Source organism: Ictidomys tridecemlineatus, chromosome 5 (genome assembly GCF_052094955.1).
Source record: "Ictidomys tridecemlineatus isolate mIctTri1 chromosome 5, mIctTri1.hap1, whole genome shotgun sequence".
Classification (NCBI taxonomy): domain Eukaryota; kingdom Metazoa; phylum Chordata; class Mammalia; order Rodentia; family Sciuridae; genus Ictidomys; species Ictidomys tridecemlineatus.
Genome location: NC_135481.1, coordinates 92,638,190 through 92,653,210, shown reverse-complemented (window position 1 = coordinate 92,653,210; position 15,021 = coordinate 92,638,190). Strand labels below are relative to the sequence as shown.

Sequence of the window (15,021 nt, the reverse complement as noted above, 5' to 3'; positions counted from 1 at the left end):
TCCACTGGAAATCCTTTTGCAATCTGTGGGAAGGAATGCAAATCTGTTGCTAGAGATGTCAGTAACTCATAGGGCCAGCAGTTGTTCTTATGAAGAGCTCATGGCAGGAGATTCAACCAGTTCTGGCTGGATCAAAGTCCAAATCCAACTACTGAAACTTGAATTACTTTTTATTTGCCTGCTTTTTGTAGATATTCTCCCAGCTTCCTTTTGAACTGGGGGAAGATTTGTGGCTCCTACTGAAGGTAACTACTAAATTGGTCCCTTCTGGGGCTGGGGATGTGGCTCAAGCGGTAGCGCGCTCGCCTAGCATGCGTGCGGCCCGGGTTCGATCCTCAGCAGCACCACATACCAACAAAGATGTTGTGTCCGCCAAGAACTAAGAAAAAATAAATAAATGTTAAAATTCTCTCTCTCTCTCTCTCTCTCTCTCTCTGTCTCTCTCACTCTCTCTTTAAAAAAAAAAAAAAAAAAAAAAAATAAATTGGTCCCTTCTGAGTTCTGTTGCTTCTTTTGTTTTCCCGAGGGTCAGTTATGGTGTGTGAGACCTTTAGCTCAGGGAATATTATAATAGCACCCTGTGGTAAGGCAAGATTAATATCCATAATCTGTTTCCTGGGAGACTCCTTAGTTTTCTAACTTTTAAAAATTTTATAATGTCAGGTGGGACAGTCTTTGGTGAGCTTGTTGTTGACTTTGGATCTGTGTTTCCTTCCTCACAAATATCATCTTTAAACCAAGGAGCAACTTGGGAAATCCATTTTTTCCTCCTCTTGTCTTTTTCTGCATGATTCTGGGAGGTAATCTTTAAATGACCAAATTAATAAAGATGATTTTGATTATTGTCTTGATTTTTTTAGGTGACAAAGAACAGAAATACATCAAGATTAGCTTAAGTAATAGACTCCATTTTATATTTAAAGGTGAAAAGTTCAAAATATATAACTACTAACAGCCAGATTAGAAAACAGGACCTGCCACAGAGCCAGACCTCATGGAGCCTTGGACTGGTCAGAAACTGGGAGTGAATCTAATTGGAAGATAGCTCTGGGGACTGGGAAATTTTATTTTCCCCATCAGAAAGAGACATCATTTGGTCCAAATTGGGTGCTGTAACATTGTGGTTACTCAGTGGATCTCCATCTTTGTTTCTTTATGTCTTCCTTTGATGAAAAGCCAATTCTTTTAAAATGTATCTTTTTAGTCTCATTGGTCACCTCCAGTAGAATGGCTTATTCTGCCTCCTGTAGGGGATTGTGTCCATTTTTACCAGAGAGAATTTTTCTGGTTTCACAGATATCCAGGATTGGCCATCTTAGACTGTAGCCCCAGTTCTCAAGTTTTTGACATTTCCTGATTTGGAATCTTCAGATATTCAAACTACTAGTACTGAGCAAGGATGATGATGCTTATTATCATTTATTTCATGCTTATTATGTTTAAGAGCTTTACATATGCTAATTTATTTAATTTATATCCAAAAATATTGAGGTGGATATGAATATCCTTATTTTACAGATGAGACAATTAAGCTCAGAGAGTTTAATTAGAATTTAGCACAGGGTCATATAAATAGTAAGTGGCAGAATCAGGACTCAAATCCAGTGTCTTTTATTAAAATCTTTGCTCTCTCTACTCCATTAGATCATGATATCTCTCTAATGGACATACTAGGTCTAGATCAGAGAATATTCTATTTCAAATTAGCAGAAACACTGGGTCCCTCCAGAAAAGCTTTTACCTAAGTGTCCTTCAGCAACATAATGGCAAGATGTCTGAAATGATTAGAGGGTGAATCAATCATTCTCATCTAATGTTTTAATCATTTCCTTAACAATGTTGGTTAAGATCCTGCTGACAAGATGGGAGTCTTTTCTTAGGGTTTTTTTTTTTTAAATTTTGTTCTAAGTAGTTATACATGACAGTAGAATGCACTTTGACACATCATACATAAATGGAGTATAATTTCTCATTCTTCTGGTTATACATGATGTAGAATCACACCAGTGATATAGTCATATATGCATATAGGGTATAATGTCTGATTCATTCTACTATCCTCACTACCCTCTTACCCTTCTCCTCCCTTCACTCCCCTCTGCCTAATCCAAAGTAACTATATCCTCATATCAGAGAAAACATTTGGCCTTTGGTTTTGTGGGACTGGCTTATTTTGCTTAGCATGATATTCTCTAGTCCCATTTTAAGTTGTTCACAACTTATTCTAATTTCAACACTCTTCTGTGTGTTGAAACTGACTGAATTCTGGTTAGCTGCTGTTCCACAAAAATCATGCTGTATTTCATGTGAGTTTTATGTTAGTATTTATGACATTAGTAATGGTATGTATATCTCTGAGAGAGAAGTTAGGTCTTATGTCTTAAACTTCAGTATAAACCCAGGATCTCATGGTTTTAACAGCATCTCATCCATTTGACAATAGGAATGAGGTTTTGATGTGACCTGCAAGGCCATTAATTCAGAAACCAGTGAGGGGTGATGGGGGATTAGAAAAGGCAAACAAACTAACATAGAGAAAGCTGGGGCCATTTGGGACATCACCTTTGATGAGGGAACAATGATCCAGAGCTAGCTCAACACATTTATTATATAGGTTTCATCATCAAAAGGGTATTCTGTGAGAAAAGTTCTTTAAAGCAGGCAGGCTGAAGGACGAAGTACTAGCAATAAATTATAGTTATCTTTTTGTGCTCATAATTCTCTACTTCTGGCAGCTGAACTCATGGTCAGGACTGATAACCTTGTACAGAACCTCTTTAAGCATGGTGCCACCATAGCAACTGGGCAATCTTGACCTGGACCTTTGCACAGGAAGTTCCCAACACAAGATCAAACTCCTACTGTGAGACAGTCAGAGATCCTGAGCCAAATCACCACTCCTGACAAGGTATCCAAACTTAGGTTTTATACAAACCTTATGCCTATTAACTCAGGTTTTTATTTAACATGATTTTATTTATTTATTTTTGGTATTGGGGATTGAACTCAGGGGCACTCAACCACCGAGCCACATCCCCAGCCCTATGTTGTATTTTATTTAGAGACAAGGTCTCACTGAGTTGCTTAGTGCCTTGCTTTTGCTGAGGCTGGCCTTGAACTCAGGATCCTCCTGTCTCAGCCTCCTGAGCTGCTGGGATTATAGGCATGCATCATCGCACCTGTCACTTAACGTGATTTTATTTATGTCACTATTGACTGTTTAAAAAAAATTGCCATTCCAACTTTATTAAATTATTGTGGGCCCAGAGAGGGGCAGCCACGTTATAGCTCCAGATTTCTATCTAATCAGGGAAAAAGGAGAGCATGGATTTCAGTGTATAGCTAGCCATCTCCATGACAAGTAGCTCCTGGTAGATATTAGGGAAAATGGTGTTGCAAAACAGACACCTGCTGGGTTTCTATTCTAGTGACTAAAAGGTTCAGGGGTCACTCCAGGTAAACTGGGCTGACTAGGCTGAGCAAAATAACCACACAAGAGACACAAATATCTTTTTTATTGTGACGGCTCCTTTGACCTTAAGGGTCCGCAGAAAGAGAGAGTGAGCACGCGCTGACCCCTTTTATTGAGGAGAAGCTATTCAAATGAGGCATGGAGTCAGGTTTCAGGGGGCTGAATCTATCTTCATGATGTCCACTGTCAGCAGGTTGCCTGACATCTGGGTAGGCCACACCCAAGGACACAGTAAGAGAAGGGGACACACACAAGGCACTTCCATGGAAGACTTTATCCTAAACAGGGCAAGGGGTTATATTACAAAGGAACAGGTGAGTGTAGCTCTACCCATGGGGCTGTAGCAAGACACACCCATGCACGAGACACCATCCCTCAAACCCAAGAAGGGTAAGGAAAGCTCTGCCACATTTCTGTGACTGAGCGCCTCAGCACCCAGTTGGGGAGTGTGACTCAGTCACGTGCAAGGTTGGACTCCCACAATGCAACCTGCTTTTTGTTCTCCAGGACCTCTATCTAACCAAGGAGAAGCAGCATTATAAAGTTCAAAGTATTACAGGAATACAGGAGGAGGATATAGTCACGACTAGGAGAATCAGAGAAAGCTTCTTGTAGAGTGAGGATTTTTCCTGGGCCTTGAAAGAAGCATAAAACTCCAGCTTACCAATAGGGAGACAGAAGAAAGGCATTTCAGATAAGGAACCATCTTAATCAAAGTCTCTGAGGCAGGAAAGTATAGAGAGTGTTTAAGGAATGACAGTTAAATTAATGAGGTTGAGGGAGAAGAGGGAGATAGAGATGTTTTGGGAGATGAAGTGTGCAGAGGATATATATATATATATATATAAATTCTAAGTTAAGTGGTCTGGGTTTATTTATGTGCAGTTTGGGAAATTAGGAGGGGCGCAAATAGATGACAGGAAATGGGGCTCTATTATGTTGGCCTCTCCCCACACCTATTTTTACTCATAGTGCTGGAAATTGAACCCAGGAACTCATGCATGGTAGGCAAGTGTGCCACCACTGAACTACATTCCCAACCCTTTTATTTTGAGACAGGGTCTTACTAAATCACACAGACTGTTTTCAAACTTGTGATCCTCCTGCCTCAGCCTCCCAAGTAGCTGGGGTTACAGATGTGCACCACTGTACCTGACCTTTTTTCCCCCAAATTTGCCTGGAATGATTCCCCCTCCTTCTAGGTAAAGCATTCATTCTTCAAAGCCAGAATATGCATTCTTCTGAGGCATGGGTCAGAACAACTATGGGCAATTTGTTGGGACTGAATGTAGCACCAAGAGCTTTTCTTTCTAGGAGAATTACATTAAATTCAGCTTACTTCAATATCTGTTTTTAAGCATCTGTCACATGAAGCAGCAGCTGAAAGCAGGGATGTGATGGTGACATGGTGGTTCCTGAGTCTGTAGCTACTTATTTTCATTCACAGCCCCTCGACCTGCTGTTATCCTCTTCAGAGCAGACTTCACTTCCTGGTTCCTCAGGGTGTAGATGAGGGGGTTCAGTAATGGAGTGACCACGGTGTAAAACACAGCCACTGCTCCATCCAGGGGGCTCTTGGAGCCAGCCCGAAGGTAGATGAAAATACAGGGGACATAGTAGACTGTGACCACAGTTAGGTGGGAGCCACAGGTGGAGAAGGCCCGACGCCTCCCATCAGCAGTGCGAATCTTGAGGATGGCATGGACTATGTTGGCATAGGAGAGCAGGATCAGCATGAAGCAACTGGCGGCCACTACCCCAATGTCCACAAAGGTCACAAGTTCATTGACAGTGGTGTCAGCACAGGCCAGTCTCAACACTGCTGGGATGTCACAGAAAAAATAATCCACCTGGTTGGGCCCACAGTAGGGCAGGCGGAAGGTCAAGGTGACCTGTATAGAGCCATGGATGGAGCCAGCCACCCAAGCTCCAGACACGAGGATGGTACATAACCTGCCATTCATGAGCAGTGGGTAGCGCAGGGGCTGGCATATTGCCAGGTATCTGTCATAGGCCATCAAGGTGTAGAGGAAGCACTGAGTGCTGCCCAGGAAGTGAAAGAAATAAAGCTGAGCCACACAGCCACCAAATGGGATAGATTTACTAGCAGGAGTGAAGCTTAAAATAATTCGGGGAACTATGACGGAAGAGAGCCACATGTCCAGGAATGAGAGCACTCCCAGAAGAATGTACATGGGACGTGCATGGAGCTTCGGGTCAGCCCACACCGTAAGCAGAATGAGCAGGTTCCCCAGCTGGGTCAGGATGTAAATGATGAAGAAGACCAGGAAGAGGAGGGTTCTTAGATTTGGGAGATGAGGCAAGCCCAAGAGAATGAAATTTGTCACTGTGGTGTCTAGTGATGTGTTTTTGTTTCTTCTCATGTTTTTCTTCAGTCTGCTAAGATGAATGGTGAAGTTAGACATGGGAAACAATACAGTGAGGAGGTTAGAGAATGTTTTTGTTTAATGACCAGAGCCTAGAAGGTAACTGGAGGACTTCTACATTTAGTTAGAAAGCATTTGCTATCAATCATCTGAGTTTGCTTGGCAAGACAACCCTCTGAAACTGGTTGGTTTCCAGGTGTCCTGAAATGTTCCTTTAAAGGGACACATTGTACAAAAGTGTTGGAAGGCCAAGCCCAGGGATGTGTGTGCATAGAAGTGCATATGATGGCTCTGTGTCTTAAAGAGGGCCACATAGAAAGGAATTTTTGTGATATGGAGTAGCATGGAACAATTACTCCACATTTGCTATCACTGTTGTTGGTTTCTGACTTAATATCTTCAAACTGTCTCTTCCCATGAGGACTCTGTATGAACATTTGTGATCTGGTGTTTGCTTTTGGTATTTTAACACCCTGGATTGAACCCAGGGTGCTATACCCCTGAGCTAAACCCCCATTCCTTTTTATTATTTATTTTTGAGACACAGTCTTTCTAATTTACTTAGGATGGCCCTGAACTTTTGATTATCCTTACCAACTGAATTTGCACGTTTCTTTCTTTTCTGTGCTTTCTTTTTTCTTTTTCTTTTTTTTTTTTTTGATACCAGAGACTGAACTCAGGGGTACTCGACCACTGAGCCACATTTGCAGCCCTATTTTGTATTTTTATATAGAAACAGGGTCTCACTGAGTTGCTTAGCGCCTAGCCTTTGCTGAGGCTGGCTTTGAAGGGACAAACCTTTTGCCTCACCCTCCTGAGCTGCTGGGATTACAGACGGGCGCCACCATTCCCTGCTGAATTTGCATGTTCCTATAGTCTTCTTTTTATCTGTGTCCTCAGGGGACAATGTCCTTCTTCCTTCTGGAACTATGAGTAACAGGATTCATCTTTTGTTTGGGATGGAACCCAACGTTCTGCAATGCTAGGGCAAACGTCCTACGACAGAACTACACTGTCAGCCCCAGATTCATTTTTACTTACCTTTGTGCCTCAAGATTCACTCTGGCTGTCTTCTCTTTTGGGAAGAGTTCTCCTGCTCTAGAAGACTATCCTCCAAGAAATAAGAACTTATTTTGTAAAAGACAATTGCAGTATAATAATAAGAACTGCTTGCTAGCTTGGTGTAGTGATACATGCCTGTAATCCCAGCTATTTGGGAGGCTGAAGGAGGAACATCACAAGTTCCAGGCAGCCTGGGCAACATAGTAAGATGCTGTCTCAGTATAAGAAATCAAAATGCTGGGGATGTACCCCTGAGAAAAATACCCAGTACCACAAAAATTATTGTGTTTATTTAAGGTATGCAACATGATCTTCTGAGAGATATATAGATAGTAAATGGTTGCCATAGTACAGAAAGTTAACATATTTATCTAAGCAAATTGCTAAGCAATTATATTGTTAAATATAAAGCAACATAATTGACTATAATCCTTAAGTTGTTTATTAAATCATGAGATTTGTTCAGCTTACATATCTGCTGCTTTGCATCCTTTCAGAAACAACAAAAAGTAAACTAGTGCTGGGCACGGTGGCTCAGCCTGTCATCCCAGCGGCTCTGGAGGTTGAGACAGGAGGATGGATAGTCAAAATCAGCTTCAGCAACTTAGTGAGGCCCTAAGCAAGTTAGCGAGACCCTGTCTCAAAACAAAAAACAAAAAACAAAAAACTTCCCCCAAAAAACTAGTAAGAGTCTAATTACGTAGAGATCTCAGCACCAGTCTCAAACATGTTTTACTTTTATTATTATTTAAAAATAATTAACTGCAAATTATAATATCCAGTAATTATTAATAATAAGAATGTATCCTACTTTATAGGGTCCATAGAAATGTTGATTATAGACTTTTTTCCACAAACAGAAGACTATATTAAATTTTTATTATCTTATATTTAGAAGGAGGAATACATTGATTTCTTTTAGGACGATGGATGGTGGTACTGTCTTTGGCTAGAAGTAAAAGAGATGGCACAGTTTGAGAGCATGTATATGGTGCCAATTATTAGCCAAATTTGTTTTCTATCAGTAATAGGAAATATATACCATAAATGTACTTCTATCTTGGGCAAATTATGTGTTTTTCAATTTTTGTAATGAAAATCTAGTTTTCACAAATCAAATTATACCAGGATTATACTAATGAGACGACAATTATTTGGGTATTCATATATAATGAAAACAATGTACATGATGAATCCTTATCTATAATAAAAATGTCTTTTTTCACCAATCTGGGTTCTCCCCTGGCTGTGGTGCATGAGTCCAGGTGCATTTTCCCCAGTGGTCTGCAGGGAGACGGCTCCTTCTACTTGCTCCTTTCCTGTCTGGCCCTGGGCATCCTGGCTGGCAAGGTAGGGACACCCATGTGGTTATGGTTGGTGGCCCCAGAACAGGCTCCTTTTCAGAGGAGCGACAGCAGAGGTGGTGGTTTCGATTTGGGGTGGAGTCATAGTAGGCGGCAGACTGGGGAGGTGGGTAGAGAAGATTTCCTGGAAGTGGAAAGCCATGTCGAGCTGGGAGAGTGTTTGCAGGACTGAGTCACTAAGATAGAGCAATTTTAGAAAATGTTTTAAAATGTAACATTTTATTATAGGCTTACTAAATCTTTTGGAGCTGTGGAATCTTAGGCATGTAAATTTGGGGAGTGAAGAAAATTTGGATTCATCAGTCAAAAAATATTTTAAAATATCTACATCTTGGCTAATTGAATATATATTCTATTTTTTTTGTTTTAAATAGTATTTAGTATGGTTAAGTTCATCTTATAAAATAGTTGTAATTTAATATTAAAAGTATTTTATGAAAGAAAATAAGAATCTAGTGACATCACTCATAGAATCGATAATCAAAACAGCAGGATGCAGGGGCTCTGGACTAGGGATTCAAGGGAGAGGCTCCCAGGGAAGGAATGAGTGAGGTGTAGGACTAGGACCCTCATACGGGGTCGGGCTGGAATCTACAAGGTAGAAGTTTGTTGTGCTCCTTTCACTAGAAGGCTGACTTCCTAAACCCTTAGAGGTGGTGCCTTTTCTCACCTTGCAAAAAATCAAAGCATAGCCAGATGTGGTGGTGCACACCTGTTATTCCAGTGACTGGGGGGGGGGAGCTGATGCAGGAGGATTGCACTTTTGAGGTTAGCCTCAGCAGTGTAGCCAGGCCCTCAGCAATTTAGTGAGGCTCTGTCTCAAAGTATAAAATAAAAAGGGCTGGGGATGCAACCCCTGGGTTCTGTTGTCAGTACAAAAAATATTAATATGCCTAATCAATTAACTCTGGGAGTAGACAATGAACTGAAGAAGCAGCTAGGGAAAAAAGACAGACTAAATATTGTTTTTTTGGGTACCGGGGATTGAACTCAGGGGCACTCGACCACTGAGCCACATTCCCAGCCCTATTTTGTATTTTATTTAGAGAAGGGTCTTACTGAGTTGCTTAGTATCTGACTTTTTTTAAAAAATATTTTTTAGTTGTAGATGGACATAATATCTTTATTTATTTTTATTTGGTGCTGACGATTGAACCCAGTGCCTCACACATATGAAGCAGGTGCTCTACCAATGAGCTACAGCCCCAGGCCTTAGTACCTCACTTTTGCTGAGGCTGGCTTTGAACTCGTGATCCCCCTGTCTCAGCTTCCCGAGCTGCTGGGATTACAAGCATGTGCCACCGCACCTGGCTGCTATAACTTTTAAAGTCTAGAAATTAATCATTTGTTTCTATTGAGAACTGACCCAGCTTTAAGAATGATTTTCTTCTTGGACTCACAAGGACACAGCAGCAAAATCTTGGAGGTGGGGTCTGCTCTCAGATGGTCCAGCAGGCGAGGACAGCGCCCTTCAGAGCATGCAAACCAGATCTCTGTTTTGGAATAGAATCAGAACCTTCCAGGGGAGCCAACCATGGACTGATTTAAGAATCTATGAGACCTGCAGCTCTTGGATATTCTTTATAGAGTGTGATTACTCTGCTTATGGGCTTGAATCAGCTTCATTATTAGCTAGATCTCCTTTGATCCAGATTTAAAAAAACACTGTTGAGAGATTTGGAAAGCACTCTTCACCTCTTGAGAGTTCTACTCAGAAGCATTTCTCCCAGGAGAACTATGTTCCCCAGGACCTCATTATGCTTTGTTTTGACAGCGAGCAGGAATCATGTCTACACATTTAGAAAGTGAGCTGTGAGGAACAGTATTATCAGTTTGGATAATCTTCAACTTCTGTGATTCCTTTCTTTGAAGTGTTGTGGGAGTAACACATTTATCCACATTATACGCAGAAGTGCATTGAAATTGTACTTAATTTTCAATAATTAAGCCAGTTTTCCTTACATCTTTTCACTTCTCTTGTTACTGAGAAAAAAAAATCTCTCAAATTTAGCTCCGTTGAATAAAGTTAGTTATCTCTTGGATGACTCCATTGTTCTTATAGCATTGGGGAACAAGGATGGCTGCAAATTTTTTGGATACTTGCTCTTCTTTCTTGGGATATGGCAGGTTGGGTTGGCTCCTTGGGCCATATAGGTGAGGATGGTGCCATCTAGATTCTTGGTATGATTTTCTCCTATTCATAGTTGAAATCAATTGTGTGCTGGAGTTGGCTTATACTGGCTTACAATAGCTGATTGTTAAATTTTCAGAAGTTCTGTAAGCTCTTTATTAAAGTTGCAATTAAAATATACATTTGCAATTAAATATACACTTTCAATTAAATTAGACTTAAACAAATGTAATATTAAATACATTACTAATTATTTGACTATATTTTGCTAATATCTATGCATTTCTTCACATCTATCGAATTTTTATGATGTAATTACCACATAATAGTGTGCTACCACACTTCTCTTACCAACTCCATGTGCAGAGGTGCTGTGTTGAAATTGGCTGTCATGGTAGAATTTACACCAAGGAAACTGGAAGACACTACAAATCAATGCTTTTTAAAATTTTAATTTAATTCTAAAATTAATGTATAATAATTGTACATATCCATTGACTACAGTGTGATAATTTGATATGTATATATAAGGTGTAGTGATCAAATCAAGGTAATTAGCATTTCCTTCTTAAACATTAATCAGTTTAATGGGAGCCTTTGAACTCCTTTCTCCTACTTCTTTGACATAATAAATTAGTATATAATATATTAAATTAGTGTGAACTATAGTCACCCCACTCTGCTGTAGAACACTAAGATTTAACCTCTTAGCTAAATTTGTTTTCATACCATTATCAAACTTCTCTCTATTCTCTCTTCCCTTTCCTATCTGTACTTATCCTTATCCTGTAGTAATCACTATTCTACTCTTACTGTTATGAAATCAACTTTCTTAGCTTTCCCATGAGTGAGAACATGCAATATTTGTCTTTCTGTGCCTGATTTATTTCACTTAATGAATTAACTAATTAGGTCACTTGTCCATTTTTTAATTGGATTTTTTTTCTGTTGCATTGAGTTTTTGTATATTTTTCTTGTCTGTAAATTATCTCTTCATTATGTTGATTGTTTTCTTTTGATATCCAGAAACATTTATTGTAATTGTCTTTGTCTATTTTCACTTGTGTTGCCTTTTTTTTTTTTTTAAGTTGCTTTCCTTTTGTGGCACTGGAAATTGAATCCATGATGTTCTTCCACTGAGTTATATTTATTCCCAATTCTTTTTCCAAAATTTTTATTTTGAGACAGGGTCTTGAAAGTTGCTGAGGGTCTGGATACGTAGTAGAATCTGGCCTCAAACTTGGGATCCTCTTGCTTTAGCACCCCCCCCCCCCACCAGCCCAAGTTGCTGGGAGTACAGGTATGTGCCACCATGCCTAGCTCTTCTTTATTTTTTATTTTCAGATGGGGTTTCACTAAGTTGCCCAGGCTGGTCTCACAGTTTTGATCTTCTTTCCTCAACTTCCTGAGTAGCCAGGATTATAGCTATGCACCACCATGCCTGGTTATTAATATTATTTTTTTGGAACCAATTCTAATCATTTACCAGCATGCCACTGTCCAGAACTCACAGCTCCTGTTCTTGGCTTTGTTCTGGAAGTCAATACATTCATTCTGTGGTGATTTTGCTTTTGAGACAGTCAGAATCACCTTCTCTCCCCGTGAAAAGTAGGACTTCCTTAATACTAAGGGAATCAAATCAGGGGAGAATGAGACAGACAGGCTAAGTCTCAATCTTATATGGTTATCAGACTATTAGGAAATTAGGAGTTAAAAAGTGGAACAGTCTTCAAGGCTAAGGAAGTGAGATAATGTCCTGGAGATAGGAGGTTGGGAAGTTAGCTCAGCCTTCTGAGACTGTGTGGCCTGCAGAAATGCCAAGGAGTCAGAGCAAGACAAGACAAGGTCATTAAAATCAAACCCACTGAGACAGGACAATAGCCTGCTCTGTTCTGAAAATAATATTAGGGATTTCCCAGATGAAAAAGAGCACACCCCATGGGGCTAGAGTTGTGGCACAGTGGTAGAGCGCTTGCCTAGCACGTGTGAGGCCCTGGGTTCGATTCTCAGCATTGCATATAAATAAATAAAATAAAGGTCTAAAAAAAAAAAGGAGCACAAATTGCTACTTAAAAAAAAGAGAGCACATTCTAGATGGCGAGAGGCAAACACATGGGTAGAGTAGTCACTAAAGTAACCTGTAATTACCTTTTAGCATAGTAAACCCTCCCCTCCCCTGCAGGTGAAGACTTAAGATGGTAGTGAGACATGGGACACATGAAGGCACATGATGAAGAAGAGCACAACTAATTTCCACTTCTGCATGTGGTGACAATAAGAGACTGGGCCCTGCCTACCCCATGGATGCAATAAAAGCTATATATCTCTGTCCTTTACCAGCCTGATAGTGCTGCTGTGTCTTCCTTCTTGCTCCAGAAGAAGCCCCCAGTCAAGAGCCTTCTTGTACATTTATCTGGTTCTTCTTCTTCTTCTTCTTTTTTTTTTAAATTTATTTTTTAGGTGTACATGGACACAACACAATGCCTTTATTTTTTATGTGGTGCTGAGGATCGAACCCGGGTCCCGCCCATGCTAGGGGAGCACTCAACCACTGAGCTACAATCTCAGCCCCTTATTTGGTTCTTCTGATGGAGAGCACAGGAACCCACCCAGCAGGGGACTTTAGTCCTAGCACTGTCTATAATTCCCCATGCTCCTTTGTCTTCCCTAGAAAAACATACAGGCACTTTTGATTCCCTTATTTCCTGGTACTTGGAAACCAGTTTTCTATATTTTTGTCCCTTGTACTATGAATGGAAAATCAGAGTAAGGTTTGGGAGCCCCTCTGTGCCATTTCCACACAAACATGCTATGATTTTGGGTGACTTTGGTTGCTTAATACTCCTTAAGGTTCTCACTTGTTCTGAGGTTTGGTTTCAAGTTGGGGAAAACACGAGACCTGGCATAGATAAGGTTAGCCTTATCTACCTCTTTTTCCCTTCTTTTCTCTACATTCTTCCCAAATTTTCAGTGGTAAAAATTTCTTGCTTTCATTTAATTCAATTTGCTTGAAGACTTCACCATACAAGTTCTGCCCATCAAATCTACCAAGACCAGCTTGATGTGTTACAATGAGAGAGAAAGTAATTTGGGATTTTTGGTCTCATGACAAATCCTAACTTTCAAGTTGATTGTCTTGCTGCAGACATGAAAATCTATTTTGGCCACCAAAAACTAAAAAGCAATTTTCTCATTTATTTCTACTTTAACATTGCCATCCTGATCTGTCTTGACACAACTCTCTACCCTCCTTAGCATATTGATGCTGTAGGTGGCCAGGGATGAGGGCCTGTTCAAAGACACACAAATCAAAGTATGTAAAAAATATTACTTGATGTATAAAGGACAGATGGATGTACGATTGCATATTGTACAATTGCTGGGAGGAATACAAGGAACTGGTGTGTCTCAACTTACCTTGTGGGATAAAATAAGGAGGAAGCTTTTAATATTAGAGTCAAATTTCAGGAGTCTCCATGAAGCTACAGTGAAAATGTTCTTGTTCCATCTTGACTCTCACTGTGTGGAAAGTCCAGGGACTAGGGACTGATCCATTCCTAGAGGTCAGTATATTCTCTAGAAAAGTAAATCTGGAAAACGGTTTTCAGCAGGTGAGTCATGTGATCTTTGGCTTCACAGTGTAGGTGGTGTTCCAGAAGGTGTTTTTCCATCTCTGTCTGCCTCAGGGCCATGAGCAAGTTCTCCTCACTTAGGCTTTTTGTCTGGTGTAGGACAGAAGTCTTTCTTCTCTTGCCACCACGGCCAGGCTTTTTCCACAGCCACCACAGCCTGGGCTACTGTTATCACAGCTCCTGAGGGACTTTGATTTTGGGTCAATTCAAATAAGCATATTCAATGAAGGGTCCCCAATCTCTGCCCCACATTGTTCTAGGAAGCTTCCTTTATTTCTGCTCTAAGTCCAAACTCAAACCATGGTGATAGTCTTTCCCTTCGTTCTCATTCAAGATTTATGTCTCATTGACATTTCTTTTGGGAGAACGAAGTCCCATTACATAAAAAATATTACATATGTCTTATGAATTTGACCCACATCCTTTCTATTTCTACCATCCCTTTTAAAACAGAATCCTTCAGAGATTCCTTAATATTAATTATCTTGACTTTTCCGCTTCAATTATTATTGTAGGATTCCTCCTCCTTCTCTACTTTCTTTTTTTTATATTTATTTTTCAGTTTTCAGCAGACACAACATCTTTATTTTATGTGGTGCTGAGGATTGAACCCAGAGCCTCTCGCATGCCAGGCAAGTGCATTACCACTTGAGCCACATCCCCAGCCCCTCCTTCTCTACTTTCATAAAACCTCTGTTCTTAAGGTCATCAATGACTACACACACACACACATACACACACACACACACACACACAGATGTTTATTTTTGGAAGCAAAAATTGGTGAGCTGCATCTTAACTACAGGTTAAGGTTAAGATGAGACCACAAAGAAGAGTAGCTATGTTTACTGATGGTTTTAGCAGAGCTAAAGGCAGATGCTAGGAAAATTTCACATTCATGCTCCTCCTTGAAGGTCAGTAGACTTGGAGGGACACTTTTGGGGAGAGAAAAAAGAAATGTGAGCAAAATCAA

The 15,021-nt window shown here is 40.2% G+C and overlaps 1 protein-coding gene and 1 long non-coding RNA gene across 2 annotated transcripts in view; one reads left to right on the top strand and one right to left on the bottom strand.

Annotated features, from left to right (window-relative positions):
- LOC144377865 (uncharacterized) overlaps positions 1–15,021 on the top strand; it is a 57,600-nt gene that overhangs the window by 17,302 nt on the left and 25,277 nt on the right. The window lies entirely within an intron of this gene.
- On the bottom strand, positions 4,900–5,856 carry LOC144377560 (olfactory receptor 10G2-like). Its single transcript, XM_078049000.1, has one exon. The coding sequence runs from the start codon at positions 5,854–5,856 to the stop codon at positions 4,900–4,902; it is 957 nt and encodes a 318-aa protein (XP_077905126.1).